This window comes from Ascaphus truei, chromosome 1 (genome assembly GCF_040206685.1).
Source record: "Ascaphus truei isolate aAscTru1 chromosome 1, aAscTru1.hap1, whole genome shotgun sequence".
NCBI classification, from domain to species: Eukaryota; Metazoa; Chordata; class Amphibia; order Anura; family Ascaphidae; genus Ascaphus; species Ascaphus truei.
In genome coordinates, this window is record NC_134483.1 from 359,913,694 (window position 1) to 359,933,551 (window position 19,858).

Genomic DNA, 19,858 nt, shown 5'->3' on the forward strand with positions numbered 1-19,858 from the left:
TCTAAGATGCACCTTTTTTTCCCATTTTCTGTCTGAATTGGGATGTGTCTTAGAATCGATGTTTTAAACAAAAATAAAAAATAGTCTGCAAGTGGGTACGACTCTCTGTGACTTTCGGTGGGACCGGAACTGCAGGAGGTGCAGAGGGGAGAAGCTGCAGTGGAGATGTTTACAGCACCCAGAAGCAGCAGCTTCGCAAACTCACCCGGCTCAGACCCCAGCTCCGATCATGCCCCCCCCGCCCCCTGAGACTCTCGGTGATTCTTGGCGGGACCGGAACTGCAGGAGGTGCAGAGGAGGTACCTTTGCCCAGCAGTGCCCGCTGACTCTGTCTCTTCGTTGGGATGTTCGCTTGCTGAGCATAAAGTTGTGGTGTGGTGCACATTTAACGTAGTTTTTTTTTTCACAATGTTTTTATTAAATCAGGGGTGCGTCTTAGAATCGATGGCCTCTTAGAATCGAGGAAATAAGTATGTGACATTATATAAGATGTCTCACTGATATACTACACATGTATAATGCTGATATGCTCATTGTAATGCTATGTCCTTTATTTAAAATATGAGAGGGTTACCTATGTTTTAATTAATTATAACAACTGGACTTCAAAAAATGTCAATTTATAAGCAGCATTTTTTGGGGAGGAGAAAGGGGGGTTCTTGGGGTTTCTGAGATGTTTGTAGTTTTCTTTTGTGTTGGTTTTGACGCACACAAAAACAACAAATATAGCCGCAGAGTTATGGGGGTTTGTGGACCACAGATCAGCTCTTGGACCACCGCTTTAGATAAGCTAAAAAAAAAAAGGTGAGTGTCACGGAATACTGATTTTAAAATGTTTTTACATCATAGTGGAGGATGGAGAGGGGGGGGGGCGGTGGTATACAGTAGATATTGTTGCTTCCACATGTTAGCAGAATATTTATCAATTACACAGGGACAATCCTTGACTGCAATAAACTGAGAAAAGACATTTAGAAAATAATTTTATTAGACAAATTATTTAGACAAATTAAACACAGAAAGCTCTGCGACTTGTAACTGAGGCCTCCAAAAAGTGTTTTCTGATAATATTTTTTTTTTTTTTTTTAAATAGGCAGCACATCAAAATAGGCCTATTTTAAATACTGTACATGGCTAACAGTTATTTCATTTGAGCTAAATTCACTGCAACATCTGGCATGTCTCTACATAGCTTTATTATAATATTTTTTTCCCACTTTTTAAAATCAGAGGTATGCATGTGACAATGGATGTCGCAAGGGGTAACAAGATGTGCATGCTTTCACAAACTTGCACCCTTAGAAACAAAATGGCCTTTGCATGATTAGAAACTGATCTGCCTTACACAGTAGACAATATTTGAAGATTTAGTACAAAAGCAGTGACAGTACAAGAGGCTCTCTGGAGAACCAGCATCAAAAATATTTATGAAGAATATACTTTTTTTTCTTCTTCTTTTTTTGCTAAAGAAAATTGTGTACGCTAAACGCTATATGAAAAAAAAAATAAGAATGATGATGGTACCCAGTTTTCACACATTATTTAAGTTCATGTATAATCTTGGGCGCATCTGGCAATGTAGTACATTAAACGTAAAGTTGACAATTACTACAGTGATACTAATATTTTACAATAAACTACTTTGAGTAAACACAATCAATGCTGTCATTCTTACCATTCATTTACTGCATTTACATAACACTTTGGGGCAGATTCATCAAGCTCCGGTACTGGTTAGCGCACTCGATCGAGCATTAAATTCCCTCTGGCGTTCAATCCCATTCACTTGAATGTTAGTTAGCGCCAGATTGGAATTGCTCAAATGTTCCAGCGCTTGATAAATCTGCCCCTTTATCTGATAACAACTCAAAAGCCCTTTACAGGTTCAGTTTATACACCAGGCAATTTCACGTAGAACTGAGATATTGCTTTACATGGTAAAATACTAGTATCATAGTGCCGTATATTTAGCACTTGTCGGTAAATGGGCTGATACTTTTATCAACCAAGTTGTGTGAGGTAAGACAATGTAACAACTGCTTCTTACTTTTAAGATTCCCAACATGTAAGGGTAGCAAACTAAAGCCTTGCTCAATTTGAATAATAAAAATTATGATTAATTATAAAGAATTAAAATAACCTTGACATTTGTTTCAATGTAATGATAGTAAAGTTGGCATTGGCATGTGTTAAAATACATATACAGCACCTTTAAATACTACATACCTTAATACTGAATGGAGTTAATGCGAGATTCTGTTTGTTTGTTTGTTTGTTTGTTTTATAAATATATATGACTAATTAAGGCCACATCAAAATTACTCATGTGTTTGCCACACCACCTTCTATTTTACTTGTGATTAAGTATGATGCTTTGGAAAACCATTTAATTATTTATGTGTAATCTCTTCAGTGCTAGGTAAGGTCTGCAACTCGTTTCATTAAGGGGTTACATTATAATACCTTAGCAGCTAGATATTATAGCTGTGGTATTACTAAAATGATTCCCAATGTACATTATTAGTTAGAATTACAATTATCGGTGCCAACCTCTATAAATTGCTGGAGGGCAAATGCAAACCCTAATGAAAAGAGTAAAAGAGTTAGATCTAGTTGATACCATTAGGGTGCATTGGTTGGTTTAATTAAAACATGACAAAATATGATCTCATATAAAACAATACACAATTACAGTACATCAAGACAGCCTCTCCTGAGAGACACTTTATGGCAGAATTTATATTTTGATATGGTGTCCATTAGATTTTCTGTTTCCATACCCTAACTGTACAACATGGATACATATTTTATTATTCATTTTTGTTCTGAGCAATGCCCCAGGCGCCATTAATAGATTTTCAAGTGAATAGCTGTTAATGAGTGCTAATGGCCAACACTGTTTAGTACAGAATACAGATGTGTGAATGTGTTCTAATTTGTTTGGCTACATTTTTTTTTCATTTTCTTTTAAACTTTGCGTTTTTGCGACATTTTTGCAAAAAGTTCACAATGCTCCAAATATTGCCACTATTTGTCAGAATTTGGCCCAAGTGGTAGTATATAAGGGGTCATGTGGCCTTGCACACATTAAGGCTTATTTTGTAACATGTTACAGAGTATGTCCCATTGACTTTCAACCAATTTTTGTTGTGAAGCTTTGGATTCAATATTTGCACATCTCTACTGTTTAGTAAACTACTCCAATAGTTTCCAATGTGAGTAAGGAACAATATGGATACCTTATATATTTAAGATTGTATATGACAATGAATGGAGAAAGAAAAGTATTTTCTCATTAAAAAAAAATCTCCAAAACTATAAATTTATTTTGTATATAATATTTTTTTACTAAAGCTCTATTCAGTGGATGGTAGTGGTTCCCTTACCCACACATGCGCACATATATGTATATACTTTTGTGTGTGTGTGTGTGTGTGTGTGTGTGTGTGTGTTTGTAAATACACATACACACTTATATAAAGACACATACACATATGTATATGTGTATTCATAAACACACACAATAGTGTAATTAACAGAATGGAGGATTCTCCTGTAAAGTATACTGTACATATGGAAAAACCTTTGAACACTATACAATCACATAAAGGTCATATGCACTGTTACAGTGCAATAGTAGATTTAACTGTAGTCTTTACTGGCATAGTAATGGCTTTTTGTAATCCTACAAAATTGCATTCTCATATCTTGTGGCCTGAATGGTCTTTTTATACTGCAGGGTTTGCCTTTTGTCCACAGTTCAAGGACACACAACAGAAGCAGAGTACTTAAGAGATGCATCAGAATAAATGCAAAGTATTTAAGTTATTGCAATTATACCCATTCAATGTCAGGGAAACTAAAATAGATTGAAGACACTCAAAAAGAAATAGAGAAGTCTATAAGCAGAAATAAACAATGAGATGGAGTGAATTGCAAAGTTCTAAAACACATTTACAGACAGAGGATCAAGGAAGATAGAGATAAATTGAAAATTGTTATTAATAACCCTTATATAAAAAAAATACATCCATGTTAGTCCCATAATTTTACAGAAGCTCCTTGCAAAGGGAGTCCTAGAAGAAACAACAGTGAAGAGACCTTTTCTTAAGCTCATATGGAGGTGCCTCGATCAGGGTCATTACCAAGATTGAGCCCTAGAGAAGGAGTTGGCTGGTATGGGATAGATGACATTGTTTTAATAGGACTTCTGAAAAATCCACCATTTGGTGCCCTGTGTCTGAAAGGACCAGTTCGGTGCTCAGGCACATTGCCAAAAGAGAAACCAGAAGCAGCTTTAGAAGACAAGGTACGGCTTAGAGTCTGTATCTGTTCTGGTATAAAGGTTGTTGTGGTTATGTGAGTGTTCCTGAAGTCACTTATTTGCTCCAGTGTTTGACGCGTTGGTAAAGTATCAATGTCTAGTGGAGTCAGATCGATTGACGAGGTGGAAAACTGTTTATGTGGGCTGTCATCATCCGTGCACAGGCTGTTTACACGTCGGTGGAGATGTTCCAGGTCAATTTCTTTGTCATCCTGGAGGAAAAAGGAGAAGGAGATGCACAGTATTCAGTAGGTACCTTAAATATCTGACACCAGGGAGTAGAAATGTGTGAAAAGTTAGAAAATCCACCAAAACGTTTGGTCGAAGTTGACAAGTTGAAGCAGAATTCTAAATTTAAAAAAAAATTGACAAGAGAAAGAGAGAGAGAGAGAGACAGAGAGAGAGAGAGAGAGAGAGAGAGAGAGAGAGAGAACCGAGAAACCTAGTACATAACCATATTTGAATAAGCAAAGTATATGTAAATGTTTCAAACTACCATATTTCCCAGGTATCTCCAGAGTGTTCAGATGTATCTCTCCCCATGAGATGTATACAAGTCAATGGGGACTCAATGGGAATGGGAACTACTGTACAATAGGTCTCTCTTTCTCAAGTTTGCACATCTCTACTGGGGAGAAACTAAAACAGTAAAAAATAGTTATCAGTTTAGGTAAGGATGTCATTCCAGCTAAGTTCAAACTGAATTAATGGCACTGATACAATATGCATGCATTGAAACTATGATTGATGCTTAAAAAAAATCAAATGGGAGTAAGTATTTTAACATTATTTTTACAAGTTTATTTCGCCTGACAACGTTTGCACAACCTGTAATCTGAAGTTTAAGGTGGCTGTTTCAGCCTTTATATCTCCATTAATACTGTGCCCTTCCTACTTGGCTCACAGACATGACATGGTTGTCCATAAATATCACCACCAGGGGGAGCGAAAAATATTGACAGTAACCCCTATTAATAATTTCTGTTCTAACTGAAAGGAAAATGATGGTTTACCATATTAAACATTTCGCAGCAATCAGTTAACTTTGGTCCTAAGTGTAACTGCACCTCACCAACCATGTACATTATATATCTATATCATTCTTACACATGTGTAGTATTATTTGTACTGTAGCTCCCGATTTTAAATTCTGTCTACAACACAATGCAAAATGTAATCATTGGATTATTAAGCCTAAAATTGCTCCCAACTCTGTCAAACAATTCAAATAATTTGGTGATATTGATATTGAACATGTCCAGAAAAAAAAACAAATATTAAGGCTTTACACTCTTATAACGGTAATTTTCAGCTTGTGCCTAACCATTAATTTTCAGAAAAAAAATGTTCCTGAAATAGTTTTTAATATGTGGCATAAATATTGAAAGTTAGGATACTTACAGTACTGTACTTACACCCACTTTGCCCCATGTTTAGTATAGAGAGATATAAACCCTTATGCTGTGAAGCTGCTTCCCCGTGGTGGAGAAGGTTTTAGTCCCCTTCATTTAAATAGAGCTGATCTCTTCTCCAGTACAGGGAAGCGGATTCACATTACATGGTATAGAAGCTGTGGTGAGAAGCGGGATTATACACATTTTTCACTTGATGAAAGTTCTGAATTCACTATCCTCGCATTACCCATCTTCTCACTATATTTAATAGAAGCCTTTGAAAATTTTCACTAAAGTTTTGTTCGCAAGCTCAAAAGTTTTATAAAATTTAAAAAAAAAAGAATGAAGATGAGCAATTCTCTGCTTTTGGCTTGAATATTGCTAGGATTCGAAAATTCATACCAAAGTTTGACTTGAACTTCTAAACGATTTTCAAACCTTCAATTGATGAAAGTTCTGAATTCATTATCCACGCATTACCCATCTTCTCACTATATTTAATAGAAGCTTTTGAAGATTTTCACTAAAGTTTTGTTCGCAAGCTGAAAAGTTTTATAAAATTAAAAAAAAAAGAATGAAGATGAGCAATTCTCTGCTTTTGGCTTGAATATTGCTAGGATTCGAAAATTCATACCAAAGTTTGACTTGAACTTACAAACGATTTTCAAACCTTCAAACCTGGCCTGCTCATTTTTACTTATCAATACAGCATTTTCCATCTGTCTGAACATCACTGTTGAGATTGAGTAACCTCTGATATGGTTTCTCACACCCTAATCTTTCATAAACTGTCATTTAAATCAATGGCAATGCAATAACCCGTATCAGAGGTTAGCAAATTCTGGCTTCGATGTGCTATCTCTTTCATTTAACATGGAAAAGATCCAGGGTATTAGTTTATGAATTTCTTGACTTAGACAACAGTTTCATTATTTCCCGACAGATAATTTTGAACCCCATCTATTAATGGGACTAATTATAGTGTTTACCTCAAATAAACAGTTGACTCTTTTGCTGACAAAGTTTGCCAGTGAAAAAGTTAAAGTAACAACGCAGGATAACCATGACATTACAGGTTTTAAGACCCATAAGAATTGTGTAACATATATTTATGTGTAGGATTGTATTTAGGTAGCCAATGCCAAATATATTGCATGCTGCTCTGTTTGAGTCTATTGCTTTCTCCTGAGCCTGCAGCTGCAATATGCTCTATGGGATAGATCCTCGGAAGGTTGCTAAATGAGGGCAAATAATATTATGTTACCTAATAAGATAATGGACGTTATTTTTCCTTCATTTAATGGGGATCCTCAAAGCTAATTAAATGCATAAATAAAGTCCGCTAGCAAAACCACTATCGTTACGTTACCTGTGTTTTCCAATACACTGCACATGTGCATTGGTAAACTTTAAGGTGTGTTATTAACAGCAAGGGGTCTCTGGAGCAGAACTGTGTTGATTTCAGGTCCAGGGACCCCCTGCTTCCCGAGAAACAGGAGATCAGTATGTGCCACAAATGAGGCTCCATATCAGGTAATCATGCAATTTGCCCACCACCGCCCAAATTTTAGTGTCAGAAACTCGAGTTTATGTACTGGATAGTTTCTTTCCGAAAATGCTAGTCCCATACTCACAAATGCCACACGCCAGAGTCCATCTTAATGTTCTGATAAACAGTAGCACAGCTCCCAGTCCTTCCAGGCTGGCATCTACATGCAGGACGTAAGGCTTCTGTGGGTCAGCAAATTCAAGTACTGGTATGTTAGTGAGACGTGCAATGGTCAGACGGACCTTGTTGGTTCTGAATGCCTCCTCACACTTGGCAGTCCATCTGTCTCCAAACAACTTGTTTGTATTAAAATAGTCCTGGCTGTCGCCTTTTGTGGCCAAACGGCATCCTCGAGCCAGGGGATAACATTTGGATAGTTGGGTCAGAAGCTGTACTAGAGATGAGAAATTGGCCACAAATCATCTGTAATACCTACAAAACCCCAAGAACGATCATAGTTTTGTTAACTGTCTGGGTCGCAAACAAGATGCGTTAGCCTCCAGTTTGGATGGGTCAGTGGCCACTTCCTTAATGGATACAATATGTCCTACATATGTATTAGACATTTGGCAGAATTGACTTTTGTCTAGGGACAGCTTCAACCAACTCTCGCTCAAATGGTCCAGTACTTTCTTTAGGCGAGTCTCATATTAGTCTAAGGTTCTGCAGAAGACTTTGAGACCATCTAAGTATGCTAACACTTCTAATAGATTCATATCCCCCACCACTTGTTCCATCAATCTTTTGGAGTGTGGCAGGAGCCCCAGACACTCCTTGGTGCATTTGTTCAAATTTACAGAATCCAAGGATGAAAGCAATTTTCTCTTTGTACTGCTCACACATGGGTATCTGATAGTATCCACTGCGCAGATCAAGAACTGGGAACCATTTGCTTCCCATGAGGCAGTCCAGGGCGTCTTCTATGCGTGGTATGGTAAACTGATCGGGAGCGGTCCGTTTGTTCAGCGTGCGATAGTCTATGCAAATCCTTACAGCACCGCTCTTTTTCTGTGCCACTACTATTGGGGAAGCATACAGGCTCCTGGACTCTGATATTATGCAGGTTACAATTAATTCCTGCTTCTTCATCAGCTCGGGCCAATCTTCTTGACATTTCTCTGAAGGACGGATATCATGACGGCATATCCGATGCTCCACTCCCTTTTCACGTCCTACATCCCATTCATGCATGAAATAACTTCAGGCCTTTTAGTCATCTTTGCCCTCAATCATTTCTTCCACTGTAATTGGGCAGTACTGTCTCCAAAATCAAACATATCTGGGGTCAATTTGTCCAGACCATGTTTCATCTACCAGGTGTGACTCATTATTTCAGCACTGTAAAGATTTGCCACTATGATGCCTCTTCTCACCAGTACGTCAAGATCGGTTTCGTTTCTCACTACGACCGCGGTCCTTTTAATCTTCTTTGTGGGCCCCTACAGTACTCCACATGTATGGTACCAGTTCTCCCCTTGGGTATCCTCCACGAGGAGGACCAAATATCATAACTGTGAAGCATTCCAGTTCTCACAGGAACGTTACCTCAACTTCTCACTGGATAAAGCCCCGTCCATTTGACTTCTATTATCAGTCCATCATTCAGAACCTCAGCCCTCTTTTCCATTTTTTGGTAATCTTTTTGACACAGTGAGTTAATGGTCAGTGTCCACCCATAGTTATCTCTGCCCACTGTTTGACACCATTTTGTTAGTTGGCCAAAAATATTTGCATTCGTCTCGATAATACCTCCAGTCTCATCCTTACTTCTGACTTCTGCAGATACTAGGGTGACTACTGTCAGAGGTACCAACACTCCCATGACCTATAATAATAATTAATAATGACTGTTTGTTCATGTATAGCGTTGCTAGTTTTACGTAGCGCTTTACAGAGACATTCAAATATGATATCTCTTCATAACAAACCACACGCAACACCTACCTCCCCTTGCATGCCTAAATTCACCCTCAGCTCATTTCCCTCTGACTGAAGATGAGGTCTCCGCACAGCTCTCATCATCTCGTCCTACAACCTGCCCCCTTGAACCTATTCCCTCACATCTCCTCTGCTCCCTCTCTGGCACACAAAGCCTCACCTTAACACCACAATTTTAACTTTTCACCTCCAGCCACATTACCATATTTCTTCTTTTAAACATGCACTTATCAAGTCCATTTTAAAGAAATCCTTTCTTAAACCAGCCTCACTCTCTAACTACTACACTATCTCTCTTCTCCCCTTTGCCTCCAAGCTACTTGAGTGACTTGTATACAACCGCCTGACTCACTTTCTTTACTCCAACTCCATGCTTGACTATTTGCAATCTGGTTTCCCTCCACTACACTCTACTAGGTCTGCACTAATGAAAGTGGCCAATTACCTACTCACAGCTAAATCTAAGGGTCACTTCTCCTTAGTAATTCCCTTGGATCTCTCTACTGCATTCAACATTGTTGATCATCCCCTTCTCCTGAAAATGTTCTCATCCTTTGGCATCTCTAATGCAACCTTCTCCTTATTCACATTCTACCTATCCAAGGGCTCCTTCAGTGTTTCCTTCTCTGGTGTCTCCTCCTCACTCCCTCTCTCTGTTGGGGACCAACAAGATTCTGTCCTTGGCCCTATGCTCTTCTCATAATACACCTCTTCCTTTGGCGAACTAATACAGTATTATGTATGTATGTATGTATGTATGTCTTTATTTATATAGCGCCATTAATGTACAGTACATAGTGCTTCACAGTAGTAATACACTTGGCAATCATATAAATAACAAATAACTACAAATAACACATCATGGGAATAAGTGCATCAGACATAAAAGCAACATTTTGGCATTTAGTATCATCTCGATGCCGATGACACTCAAATGTACCTTTCTTCTTCTATCCAGACTTCTCCCCCTCTCTACTGTTCCAGACCATCCACTCTCTTTCTCACCCTCTCTCACTCTGCAATCTGATCCTGGATGTCCCACCATTACTTGAAGCTTAACATGTCCAAAACAGAACTAATAATCTTACCTCTTCCACTGCCACTCCTACACCCAAACTGTCCCTTAAAGTCAATAAAACCACAATCCCATCAACACCCCAAGTCCGCTGTCTAGGGGTCATCTTAGACTCTGATCTCTCTTTCATTCCTCACATTCAATCCCTCACAAAGTCCTGCCATCTCCACCTCTGAAATATTACAAGGATACACCCTTTTATCACTTATGATGCAACTAAAATCCTAATTCACTGATATTGTCCGCCTTGACTACTGCAACCATCTCCTAGTTGCAATTCCCCTTGTCCACCTATCCCAACTTCTGTCCATCCAAAATGCTGCGGAAAGACTCATCTACCTCACTCACCACTCCAATTCTACTGTTCTACGTCTGCTGCTCCACTACACAAATACCCACATGGCTTCCCATATCATCAAGAATCAAATGTATTTTCTTAATGGGATCAGCAAACAGGCTGGACCATACTTCAGCCTGGGGTATACTCTATTCCACAATAAGCAGCCACTTTACCTTTTTTTTTTTTAAAACACTGCCTCTCATTCCCTCTAGAGTGTAAGCTCTCACGAGCAGGGCCCTCATGATCTTCTGTATCTATTTGTGCATGTTTGTCCTTATTTGTATTTGTATGTTTATGTAATTGATCAAATCTCTGTAACCCACTGTAACATGCTGTGGAATATTTGAGTGATTTACAAATAAATAATAATAATAATAATAATAATAATAATACTTAATTTGCATGATTTGCACAGCCTGAGCCAAATCATGACCTAAAATGCAATTTTTGCCTGGTTTGAACATGCAAGAAATGTTTCATGAATACAGCAGGTTGTGTAATGGTGCAAAATTGTGCATTTCACGCAGAAACCACAGCACTTGTACTCCTACTGTGTCTATAAGTCTCCCAACATACCACTTAGATTTAGATTGTAATCTCTTTGTGGCAGGGCCTCCCTTTTCCTTATGTTATCATTTACTTGCTGCTCTTATCCCCATTGTTTGTACTTTATTTACCATATATCAAAATTTTGTAAAAAGCTGCGTACACTGTTAGCGCTATAAAAATAAAATTATACATACATGCTTGCAGTTTAATGAATAGGTCCCTAAGAGGGAGGAAGTTAGACTTCAGTGACTAACACCCAACAGTGGAAACAAAAAGAGCCCTCTTTTTGATGGTTTCCTAAATGGGCAGGACATTGCTGCCTCAGAAATTCCCCTGTCTTGACGCTCACCTGTTATGCAAAGCGTGTGTGGAAGTGGGATGCACCTGAGAAGCAAAAGGTACATTGGAAGACTAAATGAACACAGCAGTTCAGTAAGGAATTAGGAAAAACACAAGCTACAGTAGGAAACATTGGCGACTGGAAAACAATAATGGCCATAAAAGATATTGGGGCACTTTGACACACTGCTGAGAGATGAAAAATGGTGAGGGTGGCGTACCTTAATCAAAATTTGAGGAGCATTCACTTTCATAAGATAACTGGCATTCTGTTGCTCTCTCAAACACAGAACTGTCACTATTGTACATTTTCAGCCATCCCCCCACCCCACCCCCAGGGCTTTGTGACATTTGAAAATATAACCCAGAATTAGTAATCCTTGCATTTGAATGAACCCTTACAGTTAAGACCTCATAGTAAATATGACTTTTGTTACTGAGACAGTTACCAAGTAATCTCCTCATCCCTATAAATATTTGTAAATGCAGACTAGTGCCTTACAGATCATTAGGAAGACTTTCTTTCTGTACCAACTCATTGTAAATGTTCTGTGACTCTTGACTGCATGAGAGCTGCAACCTGAGGGAGTATACAGTTTAACTGTACTCTAGCAATCTGACCAGCACATTCCATACTAATATTGAAGTCATTTGTCTTATGCCACATGCTTGGCCTCTAAGGAGCTTATTCTATATCCGCCAAAGTGTCCGTTCTTTGACTTCACTGGGGAATTTTGTCTGAAAACAGCCAAATCGACTGCTTCGGCAGTTATAGAATAAGCTCCTTAGTGGCCAGTCATGTGGCATAAGACAAATGACTTCAATATTACAGTAGTATGGAATGTGCTGGTCGAATTTGAAGAGTGAGGCTAAAAGGGGATCTGGTGTTCCATAACACAACAATAGAATAACACAAAACATCTTGTTTTCCTAATTGTGCTTGTGTTAGTTTTTTATTAACTTCTTACACCAGGGCTAAGCTACCAATTGTGTTGTGCATATGGAAGGGTTGTTAATTGGTCATACTGAAGACTAGCGCGATGCAGAGAGATATATGGCATGACATTCATGCAGCATTATTCTTTCATCTAGTCCTGAGCTCCTCATAAAAGCAGCATGTGTTGTAAATATTTGGCATTTCCCATTTTGTTCTTCATAGTAAGGCTTTGGCCCTACTGTAAATTTGAAAAACTGAAAAGAATACATATGCCAACTATAGCATAAACATTATAAATTATTATGAAGGTTCTGATTCAATGCATTTCACAGATCTTTAAACACACAATCCCAGCAAGCTCTAAACAAAGAACCCACCACATCATTCATTTATATATATATAAATATATAAATATATACATATATATTTGTATCAAAGGTAGTGCTACTGAGCATGGCCAAATATATACAACAAAAGACAAAAATACCCAATGCTACATCCAATCTGACAAAATACATACTGTAGTTAAATACTTCAATGTTTGTATTCTCAGGAGTAAGGGTCATTTAGTTAAACACTTTGGCCAAAGTGTTATAAGCCTGCAGTCACTTCACGGCATGACCAGTATGTAGGTCATAACACTACCTGTGTAAAATTCTCACTTACCTCTGCAGTTGAGGGAGAATGGTCTCAGTGGAACTGTCGCCGCTCTAGAATTGAGATTTCCTCTCAAAATTGCCTCGCCACAAAAAGTTGGCGTCATGGTGGTGAGAGGCTGCCGAGAAGCAGCGAGACGGCACTTAGAAAAAAAAATGCATTTTTCCTGCATCAGATTGATGCCGGGGGTCTACGGAGCTTATACCCATTAATATCAGCACTGGAGACCCACGGCATGAATTGATGCATGAAAAATGCATTTACAGGCAACTTCATTACCGCATAGGCAATTAACCGCATAGGCAATTAAGGGGTCATGCTTATTGTAGGTAGCGGTGGTGGGTGAAGGTGGTATTTGGCCCTTCGTGGGTGTTTAGGATTTGCGGGGGGCTTGCGGGTGACTTAAACCCTTCATTACCTTAGCGGTTAATACCGCTATGGTAATGAAGGTGTTAACTCCTCCCGCTACTACCCGGTAGGCCTAAACACCCATCCTTGGGGCTACTACCCCCTTCACCCACCACCACTACCCACAATAAACACAAACACACACAACAGCCTCCTACCCATCTCCTAGGCCCCCAATAAAAATTACAATATCTAATAAACAACAATACACAACACACCCACCCCCTGTGCCCCCACATCAAACCAATTATTTATTTTTTTAGACACAGAATTAATACCACAGGTTGGCGGGGGTCCCCAGGTGGTCCCCACGGGTGTCCGCAGGCCCCACAGTGCCCCCATGGATCTCTGGGGGCCCTCGAGTGGTCCCCGTGGGCGTCCGTGGGTCCACAGGTGGTTCCCGTGGGTTTCTGCTGGCCTGCGGTACCATTCCTATATTTTAAAAAAATAGACATGGCCTACATTTCATTAAATGCACCTTCCCCACCACCCAAACACATACAGTACAGTAATCGGCAAAATAACTATTATCCAGATATGGATAATAGATTATTTGTCCATTATTAAACACATTAACCAGCCAGTATAAATAAAGTAAATAAAAAACGTTCTACTTACCGCTGCCAACTTGAAGGGCGTCCTCATCAGCATACTGCAGGGTCATGTCCTCCGTTGCCTGAAAGCATACATAAAAAATACAATCTAATGTCTACTAACCCCGTAATCACCTAAGCGGTTACTAACTGCCATAGTAATTAAGGGGTTAACACACCCTGCCCTTCTACCCACCTGGGAGGCCTATCCACCACCCCAGACCTACTATATCCAACCTGTACCCATTGAGTGACACACCCATATAATATGGGCATGATAAGCTACTATAGCAATTAATGGTCACCCTAATACAAAAGGATAATTGCCCAAAATACACAAAAATAAAACACATCTAAACACCCAGAAACAAAAATTAAAAGCACTAGCCAACAAGGCAATTAACTAAATAAAACCACTAGCCAATCAATTAAATAAATAAAACCACTAAACAATCAATTAAATAAATCACACCACTAGACCCAAATTAAATGTAATAGCTTAAAGCACTAACCAACACAACAATTAATTAATACAACCACTAGACAATACCAATTTAAGCCATTAGCCAACAAAATACATCATTAAATAAAAACGCAAACAATCTGAAAAAAAAAAATTCAAGCCATCACAAATCAAAACAATTTAATCTAAAAATTAAAAATAAATAGAAAATATAACAGTCAAAAGAAGAAATGCATTTGCCAAAAAATGCATTGGCTATTACTGTATTCATCAGGTACAGATTAATACATTAGCAGTCAATGAGCAATGAAATACATAAAAAAAAATACATAAAAAAAACCTGTAAAAATTAAAGTACATACATTCAATATTTATCTTACCTTTAGAAGCGTTGGCCCTCCGAATCCCGGTGAATCAGGAAGCTCTCGTCCGGTGACGTCACTAAACTCAATCCAACGCCATCCAACATGAAGATCCGGACCAGGTAACCACATTCTTCTTTCTTTCATCTTGTATCACCTTCTTCTTTCTTCATCTGTGACTATTTCTTTCTTTTCTTTATCTTCTGTCTTCATCTGTCAATCCAATAACCCCATGTTAAATCCACGATGTTAACACGTTGGCTTCTTGAGTTCAAATGAGGCGTCACGGCCTTAAATATGGCCTGCGATGTCCCATTTGATTGTCAAATGGGTCTCACGCCTCTGAGAATCCTGTGCTTTTTTTTTTGTGGAAGTGACGTCATGTAAAGGAAGGGAAGTCAGCCAAACAGAATGGCTGTGCTTCCTTTCCCTTTAAAAGGATGTCACTAAATTCAAAATGGCTGGCGTCACATTGTACTTCAGCCAACCAGATTGTTAGAACTATATCTCCAATCTGATTGGTTGTAGTAGACCTTGTGACCGAGTCATTTTTGGGAAAGGATGTGACATCATCCAAAGGGAATCACAAGGTCTTCTACAACCAATCAGATTGGGGATATAGTTCTCACAATCTGATTGGCTGAAGTACCATATGACGCCAGCCATTTTGGATTTAGTGATGTCATTTTAAAGGGAAAGAAAGCACAGCCATTCCGATTGGCTGGCTTCACTTCCTTTACATGACGTCACTTCCAAAAAGAAAAGGCACATGATTTTTACAGCCAATCAGAGGCGTGAGAACTATTTACCAATCAAATGTAACGTCGCAGGCCATATTTAAAGTCTAAGCGCCTCATTTAAGCTCAAGAAGCCGACGTGTCAGCATCGTGGATAAAACATGGGTTATTGGATTGACAGATGAAGACAGAAGATAAAGAAAAGATAGAAATAGTCACAGATGAAGAAAGAAGGTGATACAAGATGAAAGAAAGGAAAATTTGTTTACCTGGTCCAGATCTTCATGGTGGATAGCGTTGGATTGAGTTTTGTGACGTCACCGGACGAGAGCTTCCTGATTCACCTGGATTCAGATGGCCAACGCTTCTAAAGGTAAGATACATATTGAATTTATGTACTTTTATTTTTACAGTTTTTTTTATTGTATTTTTCTTTTTTTTATGTATTTCATTGCCCATTGACTGCTAATGTATTAATCTGTAACTGTTTAGGGTACTGATAAATACAGTTGAAGTCAATGCATTTTTTGGCAAATGCATTTCTTCTATTGACTGTTATATTTTCTATGTATGTTTATTGTTTTGATTAAATTGTTTTGAATTGTGATGGCTTGTTTTGATTTGTATTTTTTTTTACAGATTGTTTAGCGTTTTTAATTAATGATGCTTTTTGTTAGCTACTGGTTTTAATTTATGTGTTGGTATTGGTTGTATTAATTAATTGATATGTTGGTTACTGCTTTTATGTATTAAATGTATTGTTTGACTAGTGGTGTGATTTATTTAATTGATTGTCTAGTGGTTTAATTTCTTTATTTGATTGGTGGGCTAGTGGTTTTATTTAGGTAATTGATTGGCTGCCTATTGCTTTTAATTTTACATTTTGGGTGCTTGTTGTATAGGTTTTATTATTGTGTATTTTGGACAGTCAGGCTTTTGTATTTGGGTGACCATTGACCATTGACTATAATATGGGTATGATGTGCTACTATAACAATCAATGGGTACAAGGTGGGTATAGAGTGTTCGGGTGGGTGGTTAGGCCTCCCATGTGGGTAAAAACAAAAAACAAAACTGTGCGCTACTACCTAACTACCTATAAAGTGTAAATGTATAAATATATACAGTGCAGTGACTATACCATCAATTTAGTGATAAAAAATTTATAAAAAATTAAACCACAACTCCCACAGTGAGATAATTATACATTAAATAATAAGTGCCACATAACCGTGTTGGGGTTTTGCTCCCATGTGGGTAGCTGGGCAGGGTGTTTTATCTCCTTAATTACTATAACAGTTATTAACCGCTATGGTGATTAAGGGGTTAGTAGACATTAGATTGTATTTTTTATGTATGCTTTCTGGCAATGGAAGACATGGCACTGCAGTATGCTGATGAGGACACCCTTCATATTGGCAGGGGTAAGTAGAACGGTTTTTATTTACTTGCTTAATGCTGGCTAGCTAATATTGTATTTAATAATGGGCAAAAAATCTATTATCTATATCTGGATAATAGTTATTTTGCCCATTACTGTACTTTATGTGTTTGGGGGGGGGGGGGGTGTATTTATTTAAATGTAGGCCATGTTTATTTTTTTTAAATACAGGAATGAAACCGGAGGCCAGCGGGGACACACGGTGACCACCAGAGGTCCCACAGACGCGCACAGGGACCACCTGAGAACCTACGAATGCCCATGGACACCACCTGTGGCCAACGGACACCTGCGGGGAGGACCCTGGGACCCCTGTGGGGCCCGCAGGGACCCGCACAGACCACATGAGGGCCCATAGGCACCCGAGGGGAACTACCCTAGGGCCCCCAGACACCCGTGGGAACCCCCCGGGTTGTACTGTGGGGCCTGTGGACACACACAGGGACCACCAAGGGAACCCCGCCGGCCTGTGGTATTAATCCTGTGTATAAATTAATAAACAATGGTTTAATGTGGGAGCACAGGGGGTGGGTGAGTTGTGTATTGTTGTTTATTAAATATTGTAATGTTTATTGGGGTCCAAGAGGTGGGAAGTGGGGCTGTTGTGTGTATTTTTTTATTGTGGGTAGCGGTGGTGGGTGAAGGGGTTAGTAGCCCCAAGGATGGGTGTTTAGGCCTACTGGGTGGGTAGCGGGAGGGGTTAACCACTTAATTACCTTAGCGATATTAACCGTTAAGGTAATGAAGGGGTTAACTCCACCCGCAACCTCCCATCAAGGCCTAAACACCCATCAAGGTCCAAATACCACCTTCACCCACCCTCTCTACCCACAATAAACATGGCACTGGTGTTTAACCCCTTCATTGCCTTAGCGGATAACCTCTAAGGTAATGAAGCTTCTTTAATGTAATTTTTATTAATAGTGCGCAGGAGCAGGGGTTCTCCTGAGCTGAACCGCTCTGATTTCAGCCTCGGGGACCTCCTGCTTTCAGAGTTACAGTCCATGCTATTTAAATCACCGGTTACGTCACGCGGACACTTTAAAAATGGGGGCGATACCGGCATCCGATGCCCCATACCAGGGCCTGTAACTCAGGAAGCAGGGGGTCCTTCAGCTGAACCACTGTGATTTCTGCCTCAGGGACCCATTGCTTCCCGAGTTACAGGCCCTGGTATGGAGCATCGGGTGCCGGTACTGCTGCCATTTTTTAAAGCGTCCCCGTGAAATAACCAAGGGATTTAAATACCAGTGACTGTAACTTGGGAAGCAGGGGGTCCCCAAGGCTGAAATCAAAGAGGTTCAGCTCAGGAGACCCCCTGCTCCACATTAATACAAATTACATTAAAGCAGCTTCATTACCTTAGCGGATATCCGCTACGGTAACGAATTTAAAAACATTTTTTATTTGGGTTTTAATACTAGTGTAGATGAGCAGGGGGTCTCCGCAGCCGAACTTGTTGATTTGAGGTCCGGTGGACCCCCTGCTTCCCGAGATACAGGCCCCGTTATGGGGTGCCGGTATCTCTTTGCATTTAAATGTCCTGCGTCACGGGACTGTGGGAATCAAATGCATAGGAGATACTGGCACCCCATAACGGGGCCTGTGTCTTGGGAAGCAGGGGGTCCCGCACCTGAAACCAATGCGGTTCTGCTGCGAAAACCCCATGATCATCTACACAAGTCATAATATTCAAATAAAAAATATTTTTTTCCCGGCGACATTTGCGCAGGGAGAGACGGCTCTCTCTCTCTGCAGCAGATAGAACTCGCAGGGTGAGCCCTTTTCAGAGGGCCGATCATCTCGGCACAGGCTACTCATTATTTTTGCAAATGTTGCTATCACTGGTATTCGGGCCTTTCTGCATACCGTGATAGCAATGCTGCCAAAAATGGCGATTTAAAAAAAAAATGGCAATTTTTTTTCCGGCCCTTAGTGCATAACTAAGGTTAAGCTTAGTGCACCTTACCAACTGCCCATGGCACAGAATCGATTTAATTCCCGACCCCGATTCTGCGCTCGACTATTTCCAATCCGAGTTCTTAAAACTCTGCGATACCCATGCTCAACTACGCAAAATAAGGGTACGGGGGGCCCACCTTCCATGGTTTACACCTGACCTTATAGCACTCTACCAGTTCAGGGATGCCTTGTGGAAAAGCTACAAAGTAACTGGCACTACCAAGGATCTCAATCACTACAGATGCATGCGGAACATGTGCACAAGGCAAACAAGGCATGCAAAAGCACAATATTACTCTGACAATCTCCACCAAAATACATCAAACCCAGCTAACTTCTGGAAGGTTATCAATAATATATTCCAGCCTCCTAACCATCAACAACCAAGTAATATCACTAAGGGTGATATTACTCTGACAAACCCCACCGACATTGCAAATGCATTCAATGATTACTTTGTGGGGTGTGCCACTAACTTATTAGCGAAACGCAGCACAAACCCCAAACATGAATCTCATCCTGGGAGTATCCCTACAGTCCCACCCCCTAACAACACTGCCCACAATTTTCAATTTAGCCCAGTATCTGAAGAGGAGATTACACAAGCGCTCCTCAAACTAAAACTGAGCAGCCAATGTGGACCCGACTTACTACAATCTAGGTTCCTACGACTTGGTGCCCCAGCCATTGCCAAACCAATTGCGTCCATAGTCAACTCTATCCTGTCGGCAGGCCATTTCCCTAAGACCTGGAAAACTGCCAGAGTTGTCCCAATCTTCAAAAGTGGGGA

The 19,858-nt window shown here is 39.7% G+C and overlaps 1 protein-coding gene across 1 annotated transcript in view; it reads right to left on the minus strand.

The window, feature by feature from the left end:
• Positions 1-999: 999 nt before the first annotated feature.
• The window catches only part of GRID2 (glutamate ionotropic receptor delta type subunit 2), a 1,372,533-nt gene continuing 1,353,674 nt past the window's right edge, over positions 1,000-19,858 (minus strand). Inside the window, exon 16 of the mRNA XM_075609971.1 lies at positions 1,000-4,536. Coding sequence (XP_075466086.1) covers positions 4,114-4,536 — 423 coding nt within the window. The 3' untranslated portion in view covers positions 1,000-4,113. The remainder of the gene's footprint in view (positions 4,537-19,858) is intronic.